General features: G+C 34.9%; 1 protein-coding gene across 1 annotated transcript in view; it reads left to right on the top strand.

The window, feature by feature from the left end:
* Nucleotides 1–26,703, top strand: part of PIGK (phosphatidylinositol glycan anchor biosynthesis class K) — a 111,709-nt gene extending 85,006 nt beyond the window's left edge. The window contains exon 11 of the mRNA XM_033115575.1: nt 25,501–26,703. Coding sequence (XP_032971466.1) covers nt 25,501–25,617 — 117 coding nt within the window. The 3' untranslated portion in view covers nt 25,618–26,703. The remainder of the gene's footprint in view (nt 1–25,500) is intronic.
* Nucleotides 26,704–27,247: the final 544 nt, after the last annotated feature.

Raw genomic sequence — 27,247 nt, 5'->3', positions numbered from 1 at the left:
TAAGTATACAGATGTTCCTAGACTTACAGTGGGGTTAGGTCCTGATAGACCCATCGTAAGTCAAAAATGCATTTCATGCACCTCACCTGCCAAACATCCTCGTAGCTTAGCCCAGCCTATCAGAAACGTGCTCGGAACACTTACATGAGCCTACATTTAAGCAAAATCGTTTTGCTGCTGCCGCCCAGCACCCCAAGAGTATCATACCACATATCAGTACCCTGGGAAAAAGATCAAAATTCCAAATTTGAAATACAGTTTTTACTGAACGCATGTCACCTTTGCACCTATCATAAAGTCGAAAAAATCTCAAGTTGAACTATCGTAATTGAGAATCTCTTCTCACTTTTCCATATTCTGAGATGTTATCTTGGACGCTGCAGTTCTAGCTCTGTCGTGATTTGACATGGATTTGGATACTTTTTCAGTTCTTCTGTCCTTGTTTCTAACTCTTCATCATGTTTCACTGTAGCTATTTTGGCATTTTAATGTTTTCTCTATCCCTCGTGATAGTTAAAGGTTGACTGAAATGTCTATCAAGTAGAAAATCTCTGACACCTTCTTTTTCAAAATGTGCCTATTGAATTACCAATATCTGGAAACTCATCAAAAGGTTGCTGAATCCATATCGCTCTCCTGCCTAGGGACTAAGATTGCTTTAAAATCTTACAGCTCTTTTCGTAATCATAGTATCTTTAAAACTGAAGTCTAGTGAAAAATAATATTACTGTTCATTTATTTTCATTCCAATTATAATGCAAGTAATTAAAATTAAACTACTTAAAAGTCATGTTCTATTCTTTTACTATTAACTGAGATCTGATTTTAAATTTATATAAATTAACCTCCGCTTTCATATTATAAATTATGACAGTTCCTTACAAAAATGCCACTTTTTAGGGAATACATATAACTGTAAAGCTGTTTGAAAATAGTGATCAATATTTCAGTGCTGATATTACATCAACTTCATGTAAGTTTGAAAAATTTTGTTCATCTATAAATTTGTCATCATAGTTTCTGACGTTAAATTTCTATATTGGAAATGAAAAATGTGAGCCTCAGTAGTCATTAACTATTCCAAAATAAAAATAAACACATACTAGTTTTCACCAAATTTTTAAAGATTTAAAAATGAGAACAGTTGATGGTGAAGAGTCAGTGAGGTGGGCACGCTCCGAAATTGCTGATGGGAATACACGTTAAACAACCATTCTTAAGCGTGGATTGTTAGTGTGTGTGTATTCATAAATAATAATAATAATTCTACCTCTAAGATTTCATTCAGAAGCAGGAAGTTGATTAGGATAGAAAGACTTATGTGGAAAACTGATGTTTATTATAGCACTTCTTAGGAAACTGCATGATCCTAATATAATACAGCGAACCCAAGCTTTGCCATTTAATGACTCTCTGGTTTGGGGCAGGTCTCTTAGTCTTTCTTTTGCAAGTCATACGTTGGGAATATGACAGTGACACCGATGGCAACAGTGAGAGCAGTGAAGACAGTGAGAGCTTCATCTGAATAAATCTAATCAGGTCCCTTTCCAATTTTCCACAGCACATGTTCCAAATAGTTGCTACAGTTTCATGCAGCTACCTCACTTCTATCCCCTTTCATGCTCAGCTTATGACTGAGCCTCCTAAGTGTGGAACAAAATGAGGTCATTAAGCAAAAACACCTTCAGTACACCTTCCGTGTACCTTCAAACTAATTTGGATCTTTCTGAGTTTTTATCTTTTCTGTCCATCTCAAAGGAAGAAGCGTGTGAATTGTATCAGAGATAACCTTACTTACATAGTCAGGAACATTGCTTTTCTGTCATCTTGACACTCTCCACTGCTGACTTAGGTATTTTTGTCCTTAAAAAAGTCTTCCTCAATCTTGTTTTCCCTTCTAGCTTCACTCTTTCATCCTTTCTCTCTTGTTTATGTTTTAAAAATAAACCAGCTCCACAGCGGAAAAAAAAACCCAATTAAAACATGAGCAAAGGACTCGAGTAGACATTTCTCCAAAGAAGACATGCAGATGGCCGATACACACATGAAAAGATGCTCAACATCACTCATCACTAGGGAAATGCAAATCAGAAGCACAATGAGATACCTCTTCACATCCACTGGGATGGCTGTTATTAAAAAACAAAGGAACAAAATAATGAGGATGTGAAGGAATTGGAGCCCTTGTGCACTGCTAGTAGAAATGTACAATCGTGCAGCCACTGTGGAAGACAGCGTTGTGGTTCCTCAGAAAATTAGAACAGAATTACTATAGGATCCAGCAATTCCACTTCTGAGTATATACCCAAATAATTCAAAGCAGGGATTCGAACAGATATTTCTACCCCCCGTGTTCACTGCAGCATTATTCACAATAGCAAAATTGTAGAAACAACCCAAATGTCCATCAGTGAATAAATGGATAAACAAAATGTGGCATATACATTCAAGGGAATGTTATTCAGCTTTAAAAAGGAACTCCTGACATGTGCTGGAACCTTAAAGATGCTATGCTAAGTGAAATAAGCCAGACACAAAAGTACAAATATTGTAGGATTCCACCTCGATGGTCTAATTCATAGACGGCAAATAGAATGGTGATTGAAGAGTTGGGTGAGAAAGGCCTACGGAGTTACTGTTTAGTGGGGACAGAATTTCAGCTTGGGAAGATGAAAAATTTCTGGAGATGGATGGTGGTGGTGGATGCACAACACTGTGAATGTACTTAATGCCACTGAACTGTATACTTAAAAATGATTAATAGGGTAAATTTTATTTTATGTATATTTTTACCACAATAAAAAAAGTAAACTAGCTCTCTTCATTTCTTTACTCTCACTTCCCCCCCAATCTACCTTATTCTAGTTTGTATTCCAGCTGTTGCTCTGTAACTGTTTTTGCAAAGTTTACTAAAATTTTTCAATTTTTGCAACATCCTAATTTTTGACTTCTTTGTGGTGCTGAGCTCTGTTAATTCATCTCTCGGAAACCTATTTTTCTTTGCTCATGGACTATCACCGTATACTGGTTTTCCTCCTAGCTCTCTGATCACTTCTTTGAAAATCTTTTGCTGATTTCTTCCTAGACCTATCTTTAGGATTCTGTCTCTTTTACAAAGTCCTATTGAACATGCATTCCCTATTGTTGAATCTGCATAATGGTTTTCAAATGTCACATATGCCAGTGACCCCCAAGTATTCTCATCTTCTTACTGAGTTGAATAACAGTATTTTATTGCCTGTAAAACAGCTCCACCTCTGATCTCCAACACATCATCTAAAGCAGAATTTACCCCTTTCCTAAATGGTTCTTCTATTATGTTTTATATCTGAGTGCTACTATTCCCTCAATAATATTGGTTCAGATTCTTGGACTTTTTTTATTTTTCTCTCTCTCTTCTCTCCTTTTTATTCCTCCTTCTCTCCTTCCCTCTCTTCATCCCTTCCTCCCCCTCTCAAGATATTCATATATAATTGGTTTTTAAATTTTTTTTTATTCTAGCCCTTAAATGTTTCTCACATTTGTCCTTTCATATTTCACAGGTAATCATAATCATTATCAGAAAATAATTAGTACCATTGAAAAAGTTATCGCTCCCATTTTATGCCTGGATAAACTGAGGTTCAGAATTGCCTAAGATCTTCCGTCCTTTAAGTGGCAAAGCCTAGGTCTAATTTCAAAGCCCTACCTCTTAACTGCTATGCTGTAGTTCTTCCTATGAACATTGTAAAGTTTTTATGAAGGAACTTGCCCCCAGGAAATTGGATGAATAAGATATCAACAGATACAATACATATTATGGTTAATTGCAACCATATTTTAGAACTAAATATCAGCAGAGTTAGTTCAATATTCAGCACGTGAGTCTCCATTTATTTAGAGACTGGCTTAAAGTTAGTCACCCTTTTTACAGTTCTAATCCTGATTTCCTTCTCCATCCCAATTGTCCTTGGCTCTCCAATGAGGGATTAAGACAATGTAGAGATCTGAAGAGATAGGGGCAGAAAAGTGATAGGACAGGGTGCCAAAGGTTAGCTTTACTTATTTAAAATTTTACCAATAGTTGACTCACTTGAATCAAGAGAAAAGTTTCCTCTATGTGGTCTCCTAATCTGAAGATCCATACTTAGTTCAGATCATCAACATTAAGGATTTAATAGGCTTTTGTGAATGATTCTGATAATCTGACAACCATTTGTAACATGATTTCAAAAGCATCTTTTCTGATTTCCATAAAACTGATGATAAATAGCGTATTTGGAATATAACTCATTCACTGTTTGCCTGTACTAATTCTTAATCTGCTCTCTACTACTGAGGGCAGCCTAATTGATAGTGATTTGTTGAAAGTTGTAAGATAAATGAGTGTCAGAGAGCCCTGATGATCTCTAACTTGTATGAATGGACCTTGAATACTTGAGAATTAACTACACATGACCAAAATAAACAATCAGTAATTAAAAGCAACTAGACAAATACACATTTCTTTCACAAGTCAAAGTAATTTAGAGTTCATCACATTTAGAAAGCGAATGTCCCTAATGAATATTAGACATTTGACCCTTTGTGTTACTTTGAATATTAAGATCTTGGTAGTAATTAACTTTACTCCCTTTCTATTATAGCTTCATCATCTTAGTTACTTAGACAACAGGCTTCCAGAAAAGTTTTTGGTACTTCTTCATGGAATATACATTATAAAATTTTTCTTTTTATTTTAATATATTTTGTATAAATAGTAAACACTTGTTAAAATATATTTTGTAATGGATTTTCATTTTATTGACAGATACCATGATATACTCATAATGGCAGTTGAGTTTTGGTCTTTTAAAATTCATTGTAATTTTGTAAATGTGCAAAATATAAAGGATGTTTTTATTTTCTGTATTCCATTATATCAACATGTATAACATAGCTTCTGATGTATTTTTAGGTTTTCTAACTATATTTGCTTTAAGGGTTAAGTGTAGACCATAATATTAGCGACATAAGTGTGCTTTGATGGAGGATTATTTTGGTGTTTAAATAAATGTGGACTTTGGGAGTTGACACAAGCAATACTGGAAATGAAGAAATGGCCTCTTTTCCAGATCCTGGAAATGGAAAAGTGATGTGCTCCTTGGCTGGTTCCCTAGCTATATATTTGTACCTACTTTTAAGATCAGAATCTGTAAAAGGAAGAAAAAGCACATTATACAGGGAAGAAAAGTGAACCAGATCATGCATGCCCAATGCATTCTGTGCTTCTGGTAGGAAGGTTTTAATTTACAGTGCAGTAAGATAAGTTTCCATTTTAAAGAAAATAAGTGAGGGCAATACAGTGTTGCTTTTATCAGTTGGCTGTCATTGTTACATGACTATTCTAATAAACTTGACAGCAGTTAAGCCCAGGGATTCACCAAAAGCAGTATTAGAAGTATCATGGGGGAAGAAAAAGAAAACGAAAGCCGAAAGGATCTCTTCTCATACAGATCCAGGACTGGCTGTTTAGATATAGACATATTAAAGTACTTCAGCTTCATGCTATATATTTGGCAGTAGTTAGATACTAACAACAGATCGAAATAGTGCAACTAGGAGTTAATTTGTCATCTAAATTGACCTGAAATCACCTTAATGTGCTTCCCGATAAGAGTTGAAATTATCATTCACTCCAAACGGATATATACATGTTAGAAAAGTCATATTTCATGGTAAAGGAATCAGTATCTTTAGTTGTATTCTTAACATTCAGGATTAACTTTCATTTTATTGTACCAATCACGTTTGGTGGGTAATTAGTGCAATATTTCACTTATAACTTTTAATAACTTTTAGATAAGCACAGATTTCTTTCAAAGATTATTTTTACTTTGATCTACATTCAGATATAGTTATCAGTGTCTCATCAAGGTACTTAATTGTTTGATTTTTGTTTGTGTATCTTTTTTATTTACCATTTTTATCTCCAAGGTTACTAATATTAATACCTTGTGAAAACAGAATAATATCCATGTTACCTAATTTTCATCAATTAAGAGATTCCTAGTTTAAAATATGCCAGTAGACATCTTACTCTTGTGGAATAAACATGCTTCCTTTTAGGTAGTATTATTAAATCTATAACCTTGCTGGAGAGGTGTAATAATTATAAATGGAAATGTTAGCACTAATTAATTTTCTTCCTGCTGAATAGCTGTATCTACTATACCTAAAATTGTTCAAGTTTGCAATAGAGTAGATTTACCTGACATTTTTAACAAATATTTTTAAAGAGTTTTCAGACTTATTATTTTATTTCTTTCCTAGTACATCTCATTTCGCTGTTTCTGTCAAAAATAAAATAGTAATTGTAATAGACTAAACCGTAGCCTGCTGTCTTCAACTAGTATAGACGTAAAAAAGGGCTGTAGCAGAGCGTTGTCATTGATTAAACCACATAGAGGGCCTTTTCCATGGGAAAGATCATTGCAAGTAGAGTATGGGAAAAATAATTGTATAAGATTTGTTTTTGTTGTGCAAATATGTTAAACATTTTTAAATGACTGTCATCACTAAAAGTGACTACTTTTATTAAAATACATTGTCAAATGTGAGATAATTTATTTCAAAAGAAATTTAGTTTATTATCTTTTTAGATACAAGCAGTGGTTTTCAAAAAAATTAATTGGACTGAAATTAACTTGTGTCTCTGAAGAATGGCTTCAGTTAAGCCCAGAGGGGAGGCTTCCTCATTTGTTCTTCAGACTATACATTGCAAGAGAGAAGATGACAATCTTCAGACTTTTAGCTCTTAAAAGCATTGTGATGATTCTCTTGGGAGACCCACAGTAATGAAGTTACAAAAATTCTGCTTAAAAACAAGGAGTTAGAATTAAAATTTTTTTAAACAGGAAAGTAACAAAAGTTCATTATATAATAGTAATTTTTAATGTTTTTCTTAACAATTTACCAATTTAGAAGTAGTTGTATAACTGGAGACAGCAATATTGATTATTGGTATAGTAGTGGGGTTTTTGTTTGTTAGAGTTTTTTTTAGTATAGCATGAAATGCAATTTAAGTGTATTTTTTGGATTTTCAGGTGGAGTAAGTTGTAATGATTAAGTAGTTGACATTTTTCATATCAGAGTGAGAAAATTTTCCTAATGGTTTGAAATGGTAAAATAATGTTAAGTGTATACTGATTTCTCACTGCTTTCCTAGAATCATATTATCTTAATTTTGGGTCTTCTAGACTTTAAAAATCCATCCAATTCTTGCATCTCTTAGATGTCATCCCACCAAAAGGTTGTCCTGTGAGGAAGAGCTTAAGAGAAGTCTAAGTGATGTACAAGTCCTCTCATACCCCTCAGAGCAACTCAGTATTTCCTTGAACTGCTCTTTGGACAATTTTCTTATATCATATTGAAGACAATCTCTCATACTTTCCACTCTTTCATTTTAGTTCTAGCACTAAGGGCTACATAAGACAAGTCTAATCCTGGTTCCATCTCACTGTCATTAGAAATTTGAAAGATTATTACTTTTCTCCTCAGCTTTCTAAAGTTCTGTCTTAAGGAAGACATTATGGTATAGTGGAAAGACCATGGTCTTTGGAATGAGTCGGGACTAGGCTCGAAGAAATTAACAATTTTGTTACCTTGAGCAATTGACTTCTTTTAGTCTAGTTTTTCATATATAAAATGGGGTTAATAATACCTTCAATGAAGTGTTACAAGATAATGTATATAGAACACCAGGCACATTCTTGATACTCGACAAATGTTGGTTCTTGACAAATGTTGACTCTCTTCCTCTTCTTCCTCTCCCCTTCCCACCACCCGCCCCCTCCATATTTAGGAGAATGTATGTAAGAGCACAGTTATTGGGGCAGAGAATGAGTTAAAATAAGGAAATAACAGGAATCAATTAGTTATTGACTAATGGAAGGAAAGAATAGGTCAACATTTAACACCTTTTCCTATATCCATTAAGTTTGTATGAGTCAACCATTGATTCATGTAACTGATTGGTAAAACTGGGTATATACATGGAGAAATTTTTTTTTTAACAAGAACATAACTAGTTGGTATACATATGAGTAAATAATCAGAAAATTTTGTAGTGTGCACCTGTTTCATTCTGTTTATGTCAAAGATACAAATGACAAGCAAACAAGCCGATAAAAGGAATCTATGTACAAAATACCCAATTTCTTATATATATTATATTTCTACTATACAATTTAAATTCATATTTATATTTGTAGCCATGGGATTTACATTGCTTAACTCTGAGATTTCTATAGTATATTTCTGAAGTACTAGTTCTGCAGGATGTTAATAAGATAATAGGTAAAAAAGGGTTTATAGTATAAGTTAGTAAAATGCCTTCGGCAAAAATTGTGTTTCTTTACTGTAGGACTTGTGATTATCTTCAATAAACTATATGCTGTGAAGGTAGTAGAGATTTAAAACATTTTATCTTCTTTTGAATATATGCTTTATTCTTATTTTTTTTTTGTCAATATAAATAATATAAAAACAGACTAAAAATCACTATACAGTTAAGGGAGGAAAATCTTCCTTCTACTCTCTTAGGTTCTGTGTCTGGGCCTGAGAATTAAAATGGCATAAGACAGATTAATAGGAGAAAAACACACGTTTAATATTTTTATGTGCACATGGGAGTCTTCATAAGGCAAATGAAGACCCAAAGGAGTGGTTAAGACTGAGAGCTTATATACCATAATGAAGAAACAGTAAGTTGGTGGAGAAATGACAAGATAAAAGGGCTTCGGCTAGGGGCAGTAAACTGTGGAAAAATGACTAGAAAATATATGGGGGAAACTAATGGAAAATGAGGGTTATTTTAGTAGGTTAGTTTGTATAAGATTCATTTTGGTGTTGAGTCCTAGTCTCTGGTGATAAGAATGTCCTTCTCTTCCTGGTCCAGGGAGGGCACCTATCTCATAGGAAATTTTATGATTTGCTTTTAGGTAAAAAAAGGCAGAGGTCAGAGAGCTCTTCCTATATCTGCTGTTTCTCAAATGTCTTTAGTTCAAAATAATCAATATGCCAAAATGGCGTTGGGGTGGCATATTCTGAACTCATTCAATAGCAACTCTTTAGAGCATGGGTTGGCAAACCATGACCCATGAATTAAATCCAGCCTGCCACCTGTTTTTGCAAATCAAGTTTTATTGGAACATGGCCAAGCCCATTCGTTTACGTATTGTCTAAAGCTAGTTATGTACTACAAAGCAAAGTTGAGGGGCCAGAGTTGAGTACTTGCTACAGCAATTGTATGGCGAGCAAAGCCTAAAATATTTACTATCTAGCTCTTTGCAGAGAAAGGAAAAAAGACCCCTGCTCTAAAACCTTGAAATAATTTCTTTCTTAGTATCATCAATATTTATGAACATGATTAATTTATAAAACTATTACCTATACCTTAATTTTACTGAAGTAGTAAGGATTTGTCTACTTTTCTGTACAAATGTAAATGAGAATTGTCTTTTCCGTGACCTACAAATATAAATACAAAGGAAACCATGTTCATATACATTATTACATTTCCAAGAAAGAATAACCATATTTATAAGCCTCTTAATTCAAATGGCTTGTACATAGTAGGCATTCAGGAACTATTTCCTGAATTTATTATTGATGAAAAATGTAAGAAAAAGAATACAGTACAACGGGATTCTTCTAGCTTTAAAATAAAACAGCATTTCTGAATTTTGAAAGCATCTGTCAACCTATTAGGAAAACATGTTTTATGTACTTCTTGCATGTGTGGGAAGTAGATATATACACATTAAAGATGTAGAAAATGATGAGATAGTATCTTTATATCTGTTATTATGCATTTAAATTCTCCTTTGCTACATGGATTACAAAAAAAGGTAAATCCTAGTTTTTAAGGTAACCATTTATATGTAGACATAAAAATTAGAGTGTCTGTGTGTGGAACTATTTCTTACTTTAAATGATCAAATTTGCATAGGATTGTGCAAAGACCTCTCCCCTGCAGGCAGTGGTGCCTGTCTCTGTGTGCCAGAGTGAAGTGGAGATTGAAGCATTTAAAGATGCATTCATCTGTGCTGTATTTGCTACTTAACCCTTGACGCAGCATCTCTGAGCACGGTGCCTCATACTCCCTTAGCCCCTTCTCTTGCTGATACACCAAAGCTTTCTTCTTCAGTTCTGCCCACAAATCGTAACACCAACTATATCTGATATATGCTCTATAGCTCCTGGGTCTTGTGTTTATTTCAGTTGTCCCATAATATCTGTGAGGTTGACGGAGTTGCTTGGAGCAGGAGAGCTCTGGACGTGTTCCCACAGAGGATTCAGCAGCGTAGTGGCATTATGTAGTGGTTAAGAGCACTGCCTGGGAAATCACACTAACCTCTTCTCAGTCCTAGCAAAACCATTTACTACAGCGTCTAGTTTGTGACTAGTCAGGTCACCCAATCAGTTTTCTCATATTTAAAATAAGATAATAATTATCTCACCATGTTGTGGTAAGGATTAAATTAGATAACGTATATGAAGGTCTTACTGTAGGTGGCACTTTTGGTCAGTAGTCCATAAATGATAACCATGATTATGGGTCGTGGTGGTAGTGTTTGTAACAATTGTTAATTTTTGCCGTCTGTAAAACAGATGGCGAATACTATTAGCTATCTTAAAGGCAACGTGTTAACACATTTAAAAATTTTAAAATAATGCATGGCATAGGATAAACATTTAAAAAGGCATTATTATCTGCAATTTCTGCTTGCCTCTTGGATTCTTCCTTAGGCATTCTTACCAGTACAGATCCCTTTTGCTTTGCACTCGAACTCTAAATCCCTTTCCTCTTTCTAGATTGAGTCTTTCCTGCTTTCCCGATCTATTAGGGATGTGGACTTTTTTGTAGACTACAGAAATATGTGGGGGTTTTTTTGACTCTCTGGTTTAAAATTGGGTAAAATGGTGGTATGTCTTTTTCTGGGAATAAATTATAAAATTTATTGCCGTAAAGTTATCTTTGTATTCTCTTATTATCTTTTGAGTGTCTGTGTAATCTATAGTGATGTTCCCTCTTTCATTTTTCTCACTTTTATAAAGCAAAAAAAATCAATTTTGCCAGTTTATCAATTTTATTGAACTTTGAAAGAAGTGGGTTTTGGTAATTGATGTTTTCTTTTTCCTTTTATTGAATTGCACTCTTATTTTCTTTTTTCTGCTTACTTTGGGTTTCATTTGCTCTTTTTCTAGGTTTTTCTTTTTCAAGTGGAATCTTAGATTACTGATTTTAGAAATTTTTTCTTTTCTAATACAACTATTTCAAGGTATACATATCTCTATAAGTATGTTTTATGTGTATTCCACATATTTTGAAATATATTTTCATTTTCATTCCATTCAGAATATTTTCTAATTTCCCTTGTGATTTCTTCTTGGGTTATTTAGAAATATATTGCTTAATTTCCAAGTATTTGAAGGTTTTGTAAAGTATCCTTTCTGTTACTGAGTTCTAGTTTAATTCCATTGTGTGGAATATTCTTTGTGATTTCAGTCTTTTTAAATGTGTTGAGACTTGTGTTATAGACCACAATTTTGTCTATCATGGTGTACTTGTAAAGAATTTGTATTGTGTTATCATTGGGTGGAATGAAATACATCTCAACTACATCAAATTGGCTAATGTTCAAGTTCTCTATATTCTTTTTACTTATTTATTAATTCTGAGACTGTGCTAAAATACACAAGTATACTTTTTCCTTTCAGTTCAGTGTTTGCTTTGTGTATTTGAAGCTCTAAGTACTACACATTTAGAATTGTCATTTTGATGAATCGATCCCCTTTGTAAGTATGAGAAGTTCCTTTTTATCCTTATAATATTCTTTGTTCTAAAGTCTACTTTGTTCTGAAATTAATGTAGGCTGCCCAGTTTCTTTTTCCATGGTGGTACGTCTTTTTCCATTTGTTTACTTTTAATCCATCTGTGTCTTACATTGAAAGTAGGTTTCTTATAGACAGAATATCATTGAGTTTTATGTTTTTATTCAACCTGACAATCTCTGTGTTATAATTGAAGTGTTAAAATCTTTTCACTTAATGTAATTGTCAGTGTTTGAATTGGATTTAAATCTGCCATATTGCTATTTGTTTTCTATTTGCTCCATGTTTTTAGTTCCTTTTCCTGCCTTCTTTTGTGTTGAATATTTAGTATGTTCCTGTTTTATGTCCACTTTTGGTTTATTAGTGAGTCTACTTTGTTGCTGTACATAAATAGTCTACTTTAAGTAATATTCTATTATTTCATGTATAACTTAGAACTTATAGTGATATATTCCCCATTCCTCCCTTCATTTCTTTGTGCTGTTGTCGTTAGATGTTTTGATTCTACATATATTACAAATCCCACAATACATTAATCATTTTTGCTTTAAACAGTGAATTATAATATCTTGTAAAGAAATTTTAAAATGAGGAAAAATTTTTTATATTTATATACCTATTTACCATTGATCTCTCCTCATTTATTTGTGTAAGTCTGCATTTCTATCTGCTGTAATTTTCATTCTGCCTGAAGTACTTCTCTTAACATTTCTGTGATATGGGTCTGTCATAGGTATACCTTGTAGTATACGTATTTGGTATATACTACCTTGTAGTATAGATCTGCTGTAGGATAGGTGTGTTGAATTCACAAAGCTTTTGTTTTGTTGAGAAATGTTTTATTTCACCTTCATCCTTGAATGATTTTTTTCACTTGGTACATTTTCCCTAGAATTCTAGTTAACAGTTAGTTGTTTTCTATCAGTACTTTAAAGATGTCTTTTCATTGTCTTCTGTCCTACATGGTTTCTGACAGTGCATCTTCAATCATTCATTCTTATCTTTGTTCCTCTCGAGCAGGGATCCACGTACTTTTTGTTAAAGGGCTGGATAGTAAATATTTTATGGGGTTGTGGGTCATCTGTTCTTTGTTGCAACTACTCAACTTTGGTGTAGTGTGAAAGTGGCGATAGACAGTATGTAAATGATTGAGTTGGCTGTGTTCTTGAAAACGTTTATATGTTCAGCCACATATAAAACGTTATGTGGCTGCCTGGTTTGTGCTGTAGTTTGCTGAACAATGGTCTGTAAGAAGAAATCTCTTTTTACCTTACTGCTTTTAAGATAATCTCTATTATTGTTTTTCAGCTTTTTGGTTGTGATATTCCTTTGTATGGTTTTCTCTGTTTCTCTTGTTTGGTGTTGAGCTTTGTGGATTTGGTGGTTTATAGTTTTTATGAAATTTGGAAAAATTTCAGTCATTATCTTTTTAAGATATTTTTCTCTCTCCCTATTTGGGACTCCAGTTGCACAAATGCTCCTGCTTGGTATTGTGCCATAGCTTACTTAGGCTCTGTTTATTCTTTTCCCTGCTCTTTTTCTTTCTGTGCTTCATTTTGAATAATTTCAATTGTCATCTTAATAGTTCTCTGCTAATTCTTCTGTAGAGTCTAATCTGCTGTGTTAATTCCATTCAGTGTATTTTTCATCTCATATATCATCTTTTTTGTCCCTAGAAATCCTACATGGGCTTACTTATATATTCTGTTTCTCTCCTCATATGTTCATGTTTTCCTTTATTTCCAGTATATAATAGCTGTCTTTAGAGCCCTATCTGCTAAGTCCATCATCTCTTTCATTTATGGGTCTCTTTCAATTGATTGATTTTTCTCCTGGCAATGGATCATGTTTTCCTTCTTCTTTCCGTGCCTTTATTTTTTTTTGATTGGGTGCCATGTATTTTAATTTCGTTGATGTTATTGGCTGCTAGATTTTGTATTTTTGCTTTATTCATGTAGCAATTGTTGGATTTTGTTCCAGGATCAGTTTGTTCCCTTTAGGATTCATGTTGTTTTAGGCTAATCCAGAGCAGTTTTTTGTTTTTGAGATACCCCACTATAAACTGCGACCTCATGCTCTGCAAATTATGAGTACTGAGAGTTGTTTGGCCTGTTGCTTTTGGTGTTTTGTTTTGTTTTGTTTTGTTCCTCTACCAGCTTCTTGTTATGCACATATTAGAACTTCGCCAAAGATTCAAGGACACCTGCAGATCTCTGGAGTTCTGTCTTTGTGTAGCTCCCTCCTTTCCAGTAGTCTACCCTGCAAATTCTAGCCTCCTAAACCTTCTGGACTTCTAATCTGTGTCTCCACAATTCAGCCAGACTGTCAGGCTGTTTGGGTCTCCCTCCCTGTGCTGAAGTTTGGAAAGTGCCCCAGGCAATAAGCTTGGCAAGTGAAGGACTCATCTTATTTGTTTCCATTCTTTCAGGGACCAGAAAACTGCTGCAAATTGTCCAATATCTGAAAACCATTGTTTCGTACCTTTTGTATGAGTTTCTAGTTTTCAGAATGGACAGATAATTCCTGTTGCATTAATCTTACATTGGCAGAAGCAGAACTCTGATTACCTCCTAACAGACACAAATAGATACTATTTATAAATTTACCTCTATTATTTATTTGTGGGAACAGTGGGTTATTTCTCTTTGTTAAGAATTAAAAATAGATTCATTTATTTCAAACTTCAAATTGTTTTACATATTTTTAAAAGAATATTTTTTTCACTTCTCACTAGGGATTCTTAAAACAGATTGTGTTATTTGATTGGTGAAATTCTTACTTTTCCCCCTTAAGTCATAAAACCCAGAATATAGACTAGTAAATTAGTATTTAATATTTGTATTTGAATATTTTATATTTCTTATTTTCAAGAGGAAACCAATATATAACTAAGAAAAGTTGATTGTTCTACTGTATTGAAAGCTAATGAGACCTTGATAAGGTTCAGAAATGGATATCACAAACAGACCCAAATGTAGTAGAATGAAACCCATAAATTAACCATAGTGTAAAATATAAATGAAGCATCCTTGCTGCCCCGAGAATAAGAAATTCATTCTTACTGGGGTATGAGAACAGGCTTCACCTGGGGGTGATACTTGAGCAAGTTCTTAGAGAATAAATAGGTACAGAAGAGTACGAGGAATTAGACTAGAATATTTCACTCTTTACTTTTTTAAAAACAGTGAATATCATCATCAGTTATTCTCCCCAAAGAATAGGTATCAGATGTAATGAATTGTTTCATTTCAAATTTTGTTTTTCTATTGCTGTGTAACGAACAAATGTAGTGATTTAAAAGCATTGTTTTATCCCACAGTTTCCGTGACTCAGGAGTCTGGGCTCAGCTTAGCATAGTCCTGTGCTTACGGTCTAACAAGGCTTCAGTCAAGCAAGGTGTCAACTAGACTGCAGTCCCACCTGTGGCACAGGGGTCTCTTGCAAGCTTCCTGGTTAGTGGCAGAATTCAGGTTCTCATGGTTGTAGAACTGACGAGGCCCTCAGCTCCTAGAGGCTGTTTGCCATTCTTTGCCCATGGTCTACTCCACAACATGGCTGTTCGATTTTTCAACACCAATGGCAGAGCATCTCATCTGTTTCTAATGTTTCTGTCTCCGATATCTAGACCCTCTTCTGAAGGACTCACCTGATTAGGTCAGCGCCTCCCTCCAGGATACTCTTCCCTTTTGTTTAACTGAAAGTCAATTGATTAGGGACCTTCATTACATCTTCAAAACCCCTTCATCTTTTCTATATAATGTAACCTAATCATAGCGGTATGTCCCATCATATTCACAAGTTCCGTCCACATTTAAGGGGAACGGATTTTGCAGCGTGTGTCCACCAGGGAGAGAACATCTTGGGGGCGATCTTGTGGAAATCTGCTGACCGCAGTTTGATTTATACTGTTAATATAAATTAATATAATTTAAAGAATACAAATTATATTTTGTAGATAGGATGTACATACGCTGGAAATACTAATATACTATCACTGATTAAACAGTTGAAAATAAACACTTATTTTCTAAAGTAATTATAACTGTAACCTCATTTATAAACTTAAAATATGGTTTAATGGTACTGATAAATATTTTAAGAAAAGAATCCCATTGAAACCTTGGAAATTTTTCATTTGCTTGCCAATAAACATACACAATTATGAAAATCCCAATTTCCTCTTTTTACATAACTTTAATACTTAGATCTGTATTCTATTAACTATTTTAAACTTCTGTGGTGATGTTCTCCTAGCAACATGCAAGGGGAGACTGAATACTGTTCACAGTTGGCAGTGCAGTGTTGCTTAGCTACCTATCTTTTTAATTTGAAATATCAGTCATTTAAATAATATTTAGCTCTTAAGCTTTTAAATGTTTGCTCATGACATATTGCAGTGTTTCGAGCATGCTTTTCACCTTTATATTATAACTGTTATTGTGAAAGTTTAAAAAAAGAGAAGCGTATTTCAAAGCAATCAGTAGAGAACATTAACCACATAAAAATCAGTCATTTTTATCAGAAGTTCTAATATGGACACAAATGAAATGATAAGTTGTACTTTAATATGAACTTACCTCAAATGCAGCTGTACTATAAAATGCAATAATTATGCCAATCTGTTATTTGATTGTAAGTAAAAATCAGTGCAGACTGTCTAAAATATTAGCTATCGTTTTTAAAAAAGCAATATTGTTATACTCCAGGAATATCATTAAATACATACTGAAAAAGCACTTTATTATATTATGTTGCTGTCCTGCTATTCATGTTACTTTTCTTTAAGGAGGATATAGGATATCAAGTACCAAACAGTATTATTTTAGTACTATGTCTCCTAATTTAGAAAAGATGAATATATGAAGATTCTTTTAGGTGGACTATTTTAATACAGCCTTTTCCTGTATATTCCTTTCCTTCCCCTTCAAAAATAGTTAAAAACGTATATGTCCATTATAGAAAACATATTTTCAAAAGCATAGATAAGTGTAGAGAAGAAATTAAAACTACCTCTAATCCTACTTCCCCTAGAGAAACACTATTAAGACTTAAGTATATTTCCTTTTTTAAAATATTGTTACAGAAATAAAGATCATATTTTACACTCAATTTTCATTTTGCTTTTATTTTCTTATTATTTCAGTGTAGGCATCTTTCCAAATCATTAAAATTGTTTGAAAACGTTTTTTATGACTAACGTGGATGTACAATATTTCCCATATTGTTTATATAGATTGTTTCTTGTTATTTTATTATGTAAATAACACCGAGAAGAAAATCTTTGTGTAAAATCTCAGTCAGCATTTCTTAGTTCCTTAATATCGATCCTAGCTAGAAGTGTCAAAGATCCTAGGATTGAAATGAGATGAATATTTTAAAAACCTCTAAACGTATTCATAGATTACTTTATTGAAAAGTAGATCATCCTTCTTAATGTTTACTAGTTTAATTTTTAAAAGAGGAAGAAATAGTAAATATATTATTTTCAGTTTATTTTTATGGTGAAGAAAATTGAACTTTCAAATGTTAATTAACTATTTGTAATTATTTTGTGAAAATTTTCATTTTTCCTGTCCCATTTATTGATAAATCCTTGTTGTCTTTTTGATTTTTGGGGGAGATCTTCATATACTGAATTCATCGCCTTTTCTGTCATATTTTCCCGTTTATTTGCCTTTTAATTTGATTTATACACTTTGCAAAATACAGATCTTTCAAAATGTTTTTAAAAATCTCTCCACCTTTCCTTTCTCATTTTCATTCATTGGACTTTATAAATCTCTTCCTTATGCAGATCCAACATTTTCTCTCATTTTATCTCATTCACTTGTGACTGGGTGTTGGCTCCAGCTCTCAGAGGCTTCTCATTGTCTCAAATCCCAACACGCAGCTGGATACTCACAGAATGACTCTCACTGTCCCTGATGTTTGCTGCTCCCAAACTTGCTACCTCTTTCAATAGGGTTTCCTAAGCGCCAGGGTCCTGTGGGTTCTGTAGTCAACAGAGGAGTTGCAAGTGGAGTTTCCCTCTCCCTTCTCTGCCTCCACCGAGACTGGGGCATCACCCTTTCCCTAGTGCCTGGCTTTTCTCAGCGCTGTGACTTGCTCCATGTGCCACTACCTGGGTGCCATCCCCTCCTGTCCACCAATCCAATGACAGCTTGTTCAAGGGTCAGCTCTCCCAAGTCCTTCCTGAGTAGCTACCCACCTGACAGTCCCCTCAGCTTGCTGGTCCTTGGACTTACGTGTTCTACACTCCACACAAGTTCCCTTGTAAGTGCTTCCCCCCCGACTATCATTAAGATAGCTGCCATTAAGATGTATCCCTAGGTACCATCTTCCAAAAGTAATTGTTTTTCCATGTAATATTTTTACATCTAATTCTAAGTCATGTAAGGTGTATTTCGGTTTATGTGATGGGTGAGTAACAAAACTGATCTTTATTCAAATCCTAAACCATTGTTAGAGCACCCGTAAGAATTTTCTCTTGCCCATCGAATAGTTTTTATTGTATACTAAGTTCTTGGTACTGGGCTGATTGCCTACTTTCTATTCTGTTTCACTGATCTATTTTGCATCAGAAAAACATTGTAGATTAGCTTTATCATGTTCTTTTTGATATTCTGGACAATTTACCCCTCTATATAAAATAATATAAATTGTTTACATCTCATGCTACTGGTATCCCTATTTTATATTTTTTATTGCTATTGTGAATGTAATTTTTTTTAATTCTACTTTCCGACTTGTTTTTATTGGCATATTGGAAGGGTATTGTTGTTATTTTTTCTATAGTTACATCAAATCTGAGCTCTTTATTCTGAATAATTGTAAGTTGATTTTATAGTTTGTTGATATCTAATCATACTATCTGCAAATGATGAAAATTTACTTTTCTTTCCTAAATGTTATGTCGGGATTGCCCGGAAATTCTAGAGTGATATTAACTAATGTTAACCGTGGGTATTCTTGTCACAGATAAAATAAATCATGATTAATGAAGAAGTACGGTCAACTTTCTATTAAAAACAAAATCATTGTTAAAAACAATTCATTTTTAATTATCCTAGATTAGATTAATTGCTTTGCAAATTTAGCATGGCTAAGGTGCTTCAAGATCCTGAGAGATGTTTATTTCTCCAGGAGGTAACGTCTGATTAACTTCAAAAGAAAGGAACTAGACTTCAGATCTAGATTACAGTTGGGAGGGAGGCTAGAGGGAAGCTAACTAAGGCAGTTAGTCTCTAGATTCCTTAGCTGCATTTCCTTGAGAGCAATTCCTGGCATGGTGACAGGTGGAGTCGGTCTGTTTCCAGGAAGACTATAAGAGCTAGAAGTGAGCTTCACCACAGCTCGCTTAAAGTGAGGGGGTGGGTGGCAAGGAACATTTATGAAATTTTTCTCTAGGAGACAATATAGCAGGTATTTTTCCTGGGCAGCTTTATCAGAGTCTAGATGTACATACTGGTCAGGTGCAGCAGGTGATTTTTGAAGTCCCTACTTTGTGATATTTAGCTCAGATGAGTTAATGGGGCTGGATTTCTCATTCTAGCAGGATTAGGGGGGATTATCTTGACAGATGCTCTAACCTCCACCAAATTCATGGTGGGCCAGCATCTGATTAGCTGCCCTTCATGTGGTTCTTATTTATACCATTGTTGCAGAAACCCAATGCTGCAAGTATATAGATGGGAACTTTATTATCTTACGATAATAAAGTTTCAGGGTTTTTCCTTTCACATCGTCATTTCAGTGGATGTATTTCATAGCTTTTGATGCATAACAAACTACTCTAAAACTTAGTGGCTTAAAACATCAATTATTCATTTAGCTTATAATGCTGCAGGTTGGCAATTTAGGCCGAGTTTAACTGAGTAATTCTGTTCTCAGTTCTTGGGAACGTGTTCTGACCTCATGAGTGTATGGTCAACCCTGGGGTTGGTTAGGTGGTTCTACTTCTGGGAATTGGCTGGTTGTTGGCCAAGGGACCTGAATTATTCTTCACATGGTGTCTTTTCCTCCAGAAGTCTTGCTGAGGTTTTTTTCCTCCTGGTGGTAGCAGAGGTCTGAGAGAGACCAGAAACAAGTAAAGCCTCTTGGAACTAGGACACTGTTGCTTGTGTGTGTTCTTTTGGCCAAAAGAAGCCACAAGATCAGCGGATATCAAGGAGTAAGGATATAGATAGGTTCCATCTCTTATTGAGAGCTGCTATAAAGCAATGTCTTGCAAAGGATACAGACAGGGAAGTATGGATAATTGGGGGCATTTGTTGCCATCAACCTACCACAGTTAATGGAGGTGAATGGAGGACTCAGAGATGTGCTTCAGACACTATTGTTTTCGTCAATGTACATTTTTAATTTTGCTATTACAAAATTATGTTACCTAGCTCCCTTATTGTCTCAGTCTGTTGCCTTTTTATCTTGTATTATTTTTCTCTTTCTACCGTTCTTTTATTTTTGGCTTCTTACAAATCTTTTTTCAAGTCCATGCCAAATAAAATTTTTCTAAATTAATCTTTTGGTTCCCTATTAAATCTCATTCAGAGATATGTTCTCTGAATTTCCAGGGTATTTCTTTCTCATATGTGGGAGTGTTTTTGCTCACGGATCTTCTCTTTTTTAGAACACTGTTGGTATTTGCCAACAGCGTGGGGAAGCTCTCACTGTTTACGTAGATGTGAATGCCTTCTCAGCTCTGCATCGGAAGACTAGGTTGTCATTTCCCAGTGACTGGCAGGCAGATCGGCATCAAATGCTGGTTTGCTAAACTAAACCAGGATTATCTGCTACCATGCCACTTATGTTTGGGGGCGCTTTAGAAAGATGAGCCATATGAAAAAATATTTCTTAACATGCACTGCTAAAAGGATTTTTCCTGTATTTTGCTTTCTCTGCAGAGCTTCTCATGTGGCTATTTAAACTTCATAGATGTAGTGAACCATTGTCAGTGCTCATGTAACTTCTGACATGCTTTTTACTGGGAATTGTGTTTAAATGGAGGATGGGAATGAGTTACACTACTCCGGCTACCGCAAAGCCAGCCTTCTAACTACATAAACACTGTTTCTCTTAAACAGCAGGGAGAAAGAGGGAGAGAGCTAAAGTCCCTTTCTCAGCTGACAGAATTACTGTGTTTCACAGAGCAAAGCAATGCTTTGCCTCTTGTGTACTAATTGGAAAAATGGGCCACCGTGAATTTGTTTCTGGGATGCTCAGATAGTGAAATTGCCTGAGATGTCTCATTAGAGGTTAAACTAATTTTAGTAGTGAGAACTGTCATCTTTTTCTGTGCCTTTGCATTTTCCTGAGAAGATGGGAGAGGTTGCACCTGAGGATTCTCCTTGACTGTCATGTTAAGCTAAGACCTCAAACAGTATTTAATTAATAATTCATTTTCCATTTTTTGTTAATCAAAAATGTGTAATGCATATGTAATAAAAATGTAGCAACTGCAAATACCAGTTTGCAATGGCAGAGGTTTGTTGCTTTTGTTAGCTTGTGCAAGTTATGACATCAATAAATATACCATTCCATCATAATTTTGGCGTTATTACATATACTTAGTCCTCCATTATGACTTTCAAAGTTTGCTGTTGGGGAACCAAAGCTCTACCACTTTGCTTTTCTCACTGGTCCTCTCCTGGGCACCAGTGGTGTAAATATGAGGCGCCTCTAGTTGAAGGACCAGGAAGCAATGTTCCCAGAATTCTCTGAGCCCCTCTTTGGAATAACAGATCAAAATAGCTGCCAGAGCCAATGTTTGGGGATGTTTACTTCCAAAGAAGCTATAGTAGTCTTTCTTATCTCTGGCAACTGTTTTTGGCTACTCAGTTTAAGATCTAATGGTAAAATTACAACATCAGGGAATTCATCTCATTGAAAAGAAACTAGAATTTCTACAGCTGCAGAAATATGATTTCTTTTTATTAGTTCGATAAATAGTTTTTGAAATTTATTATTATTTTAATAATCTCTAATGAATCATAGAGCTTAAATGATGTCCACCATTGTTTTTTAACGTGACTTGGTTTAAATACCACCTGGAAGTTACAGTGCTCTTAAACACTTGAAAGTTCACACCTCCTGAACTCTCTTAGCACTGAAATTCATTAAATTGGTTTATGGAACAACTGTTTATATTATAACCTATTCTTCTACAGTTAAGAGCTTACTTTAATGCCAGACTTTGACAATATGTATTTAAGTAGTAACGTGTGTGTGTGTGTGTGTGTGTGTGTGTGTGTGTGTGTGTGTGTTTTCAAATACCATATACCATATATATCAGAGACTCCTGTTTTTTGGGTAAAATCTGAATCTTGTCACCCCAACTCTTACACAGGAATCCCAGGGAACATCTTCAGACTGTTGTATAAAGGATGTGCTTCCACTAATAATGAATAATGGTAATCTTTTCTCAGTTTGTGGAAAACTAACTTTTGGTCTTAAGCTCTTCCAATGCTTTGGCATGAATTATTTACCAATTGTTTGAGTAGTAGAAGATACACAGGACAAAAACTAAGAAGTAGTCAATCATGGTTAATTTACTTGCTTGTTTTTTCCTTGTCACATGCTTGTGATATTTACATTACTTATCTTTAGTAGAACTGTGCTTTATATTAATTATTCTATATTTTCTACTGGAAGTAAGACTTTCACACTGTTGTACCAAGAGCATTGTGACTTCCAAGAGATCTGCCATGTGAAATGGTTTGAGAACCACTGAATTTATCATCTTGCAAGATACTAGAGGGAAAGGACTTTTTTTGTCATCATCATCACACATGATCAGAAGCCACGGCAGACTTCTGAGTAGAAAGGAACATAAGGAAAAATTTGACTTAATATTTTGGGGAGTTTGAGGAGTTTTCTGGAAGGAGTAGTGGAAGGTGAGAGTAGACGTGGGAGTGAAAGTGGAATGTAACCACTGTAAACAATGTTGTCAGTTCAGTTCAGATTAAGCATTTCATTAAAAACTCCTAAAACTCTAGCTTATGATCCAGATGAAAACATTAAGGTGGGATTTCTTTCGTGTTAGTTTGACAAGTTAATTTTGAATTGATGAAAGCTGTACAAATTAAAATAAAGTCAGATTTTTTTTTTTAACATCATTCCTCATAACTGGCAAACACAAATGAAAGTCATCTGAAAAGTACTTTGAGTTTCATATCATCACTTTTCTAGGTAGGAATGAGTAGTTATAGACTACCTTTTCAAAAAATACATCATTGCACTAATTGTGCATTCATTCATTCCTCGGAGATATGAGTTACTGTGCCCCTTTTATAGGTTCAGAAATTCAGAGTGGACAACTGGCGTGGCAGGGAACGTGGGCTTTAAGTATTAAATCTAATGTTTGCCAAGGCACTTGCTTCTAAATACTATGCTCTTTGAATTAATCATACCATACCCTGGTTTTTAAATTATTTAATTTTTTAAATTACAAAAGGAAGGTAAATAATACAATATCTACTATATTTCAGGGAGATTGTGTGTGTGTGTGTGTGTGTGTGTGTATCAAATAAATATATTTGTATATTAGAAAAATGAGTCTAGCACTAATATGGTAAATAGATGGAAAAGAGAGGGTACCTTGGAGGAGACTGTTTCTGTAATCCTGACAAGAAATGATAAGAGCTGGAATTAAGATAGTGGCAATGACAATAGAAAACGTATAAAGAACAGCTATAATGGGGAGAAAACCTATAAGAATTAGTAACCCATTGAAATGAGGTCTGAGAGATGGGGGAACTGAGAATGACCTCCAGGTTTTTCACTTGGGCGACGTGGTGATGGAGAGATGGAGAACAGGGAAGGAAGAGCAGAATCAGGTAGTGAGGGCAGGGATGAGTTGAGTGTAGGCAGTAGTAAAGTGTGTGACGCTTTGGACTATCCAAGTAGAGCTGTCTGTTAATTGTACATGAAAATCGGGTTTAGTGTAGAGTTCCAGATTACGGTTATAAATTTGGGAGTCATAAGCCTATTGACAGAGGTTGAATCTAGAGTGCAGGTGTCACCCAGAGATGTTATAAAGGGAGAGAGGAAATGGCTGAAAGCAGAGCTCTAGAGAACACTAGCATTAATGGAGCAAAGAAGACTAAAAAAGAATGGCTAGAGAAGTGGAGTAAAAAGCTGTCAAAGGAACACTAAAGCTAAGGGAGGAGAGCTTTAGAGGAGAAGGAAAAAGTTGCAGAAAGATCACCTAATTGAAAATCTGGCATTTCTGTACATAACTTCTTCATTTATAAAATTAAAAGAAAATAGAATTTCATGTATCAAAATAGTCTTTGGAATTTTGTTAGTGGGTTTATAATGTATACGTTAGGTAACTATCAGATATTTTAAAGCATTGATAATAAATGTTAAGTGTCTATAGAATGTGGCAGTGAATGTATACTGTTGGCATGGCCCTTACTGAGGAAGTCTGGTTGATTTGACTTGATTTGTTTTATTTTGAGCCTCCCTCCGTCCCTCCTTCCCTTCCTTATTTCCTTCCTTCCCCCCCCCCCCCTCTCTCTCTGGAATGTGGTGAGTTGAGGGTTGAGTGAAGAGCATTAGGGGTCCTGGTTATATAAGGGAAAACCAAGTTATAATGCGTAGATTCATCTAAGAGATTTATGAATTTCTTGCATCTAGTTTACATGATGACTAACACAAATTTTAGAGTACAGTTTCTCTTTAGTCTACTCTAAAATATTCTCTCTATAAAGACAGAGAATCTTGGCTAGTAATTCAGGAAGTAGAACTCATACAGAGATCATAGTCACAGGCCTCCAGTTTCAGGGCCATACCGTAGCCTATGAAATGACAACTAAATGGGGAGGACTAGTCTGCCTTTCCTTGCTGGGCAAAGAACCATACAAGACACTTGGCTGAGAGCTGAGGGGTGGGGATTGGAGAATAGCGTGTAAAATGGACTCAGCCAGATTTTGCCCCTTGGAAGTTTGCAGGGAGATAAGCAATAAGATAAGTGTAATCGTAGATAGGAGCAAAAGTAGAAACAACTACAGATTCAAAGAAAAGAAGATATATCAGCTGGGAGAATCTGCAGGAGATTGCATTTGAGTTAGGGAGCTTTAGATAGGCAGAGTGGAGTGTGGAGCACTGTACCTCAAGGAAATAACATAACCGAAGGCACTGGCCCCTAAACAAGTACTTGTTGAATATGTGAATAAGTGGAATTGGCTAGCTTTTGTTTTCCCACTGATTGACTCAGTATAGTTAATGTAGGTGTGTCTCCTGTGTGCCCGCCGCTGCGCAGGTAGGTGCTGGGAGTATAATAAGATGACCCTCATTGAGCTGTAGGCTAATTGAGATAGATAAGAGCAACTATGTCAATTCAAAAGGAGGACTGTTAGGCTACTGAATAACTTGAATGAAGAGAGCTGGTTGGGTAGTGAAGTCAGGGAAGGCCCCTTTGAGGGAACAAAATGTCGTTTGAAACTGACCTTTGTAAGGATCACTTTGAGATACCTTGTTTGAACTCTTTACCTTCGTTGCTATCCCAGTACATTCAATTTGGCTAAATTACTCCCCCTTAAAACACAATTGTGAAATTTCTATTTTCCATCAGTATTGGCCTTACTACCCATTGTTGAATTATTCACCTATTGTTAAATTTACCATGTCATCCTTGTTTTGCAGAAACCAAAGCCGAAAGATTGGCATCCTCCTGGGGGTTTTATTCTGGGACTGTGGGCACTCATCATCATGGTTTTCTTCAAAACTTATGGAATCAAGCATATGAAGTTCATTTTCTAGATGTGATGGTATATAAAGAAGACTGCATGGAAGACTACCATCTTGGATAAAAATTTATGTCATCATATCTTTTTTAAAAATACAGTGCTCTTGTATGCATTGGCAAAAGTATAAAGAAACTGTAAATTTGATGGACTGTTATTTTATAACTTAAAAATAATTGTTAATGCAAGTGCTAAATGGTACTAGATAGATTTCAGTTTTTCCTTTTGTGTGTTATTTAAAAAGATGGGACAAAGAGACCAGAATATACTCTTTTTGTATATTGTCAGACCTCATTGACTCTTTTTGAAAATAAGAATTTCCCCTTATCCGTCTTTCATTTGGAAAAGAAAAAAATGTGAAGACATTGAATTCTCACTAGAAGAGGTAACTTCTGTTAGTATTTTTGTGTATGTTCTTCCAGTCTTTTTTTCTGTGTACATATTTTTTTCTAAAGTAGAGATTATATACTTATACCATTTTGTAACCTAGCTTTTCATTTTACAATATGTCATCAACCCTTTCTCTCTCCTTGGATATTCTTCAAGAACATGTTGGGAATGTCTGCAGAGTACCCATTTTATGAATGTGCCGGAATTTATTTAACAATTTTCTACTGTCGGACCACTAACTTTGTTCCGAAAATGTTCCTTTGGTTCATTCATTAATGTGTGAAAATTGTACTGTCAGTCACTCAGGGACCATATGGAAAACTCACCCTTATGGCCCTGCCTTCACGATGACTGATGTATCACATAAGTCAATAAATAAGCCCCTTTTCTGAAGGTCCCTGACAAGATGCAAAAGCTCATGTCGCCATCACTGATATTTTAGCTTACCAGCCATCTTTGTACCTTTCTCGTAACTGGAAATACTGTTGAGATTGTGCTTTGCTATCAGCCTCAGTTCTTGTTTTTTCACATACGGGGGCGGGGGGAACCTGAGAGTTGAGTATTCATTGTCCCACAGGATATCTTTTTGTATTTCATCTGTTTTATCCAAGAATTTATGTGTTAATCTTTATTCACTATAAAGACCTGTTGTGTAATTGTAGGTAACATTAAGAAGACAACTCTTCCTCCACAATAAATCTCCTAAAATTCATATACCTTAGGATTTGTTTTCCTTTTAGCACTGAATTATTACCCTTTAATTACATGCCAAATGGTCAGGCTTTTCACAGGCAAAGGATTAACTGTGTTAACTCCCAGGTTAGAACAAATAATACTGAGGCTTTTTGCCAGCTCTGAATCTTCATTTTAATTGATCTTTTTATTGGTGCAGTAGATTAAAGGAAAATTTTTATCTGACTATATGGAGAAGGATCCTTTTGTATCTAGAAAGGGAGAAAAACAAACTTCAATTTGAAGAGCTGGATTACAGGAGTGCTCAGACCAAAAATGATTACCAAAAATGTCACCGTCAAACACTTATACGAGGTCGGAACACCGTGGTGGGGCAGAGCTGCTCAGAGCGGTAGCGGAGATATAACTGTTCTTGATAATTTAGTTTGAATATAATGAAACATACCCTGATGGTAAAGGCTGCTGGAAGGTAAAAGGATTCCTCTTCAGAGGTTGTACAAAGGTGCCCTTCTTAGTTAAAACCAAACTGGGAAAAGCAGTGCTGGATATAATATACAGGATTA

This window comes from Rhinolophus ferrumequinum, chromosome 9, assembly GCF_004115265.2.
Source record: "Rhinolophus ferrumequinum isolate MPI-CBG mRhiFer1 chromosome 9, mRhiFer1_v1.p, whole genome shotgun sequence".
Lineage (NCBI taxonomy): Eukaryota > Metazoa > Chordata > Mammalia > Chiroptera > Rhinolophidae > Rhinolophus > Rhinolophus ferrumequinum.
The sequence above is the reverse complement of the archived record's forward strand: the minus strand, read 5'-3'. Positions and strand labels throughout refer to the sequence as shown.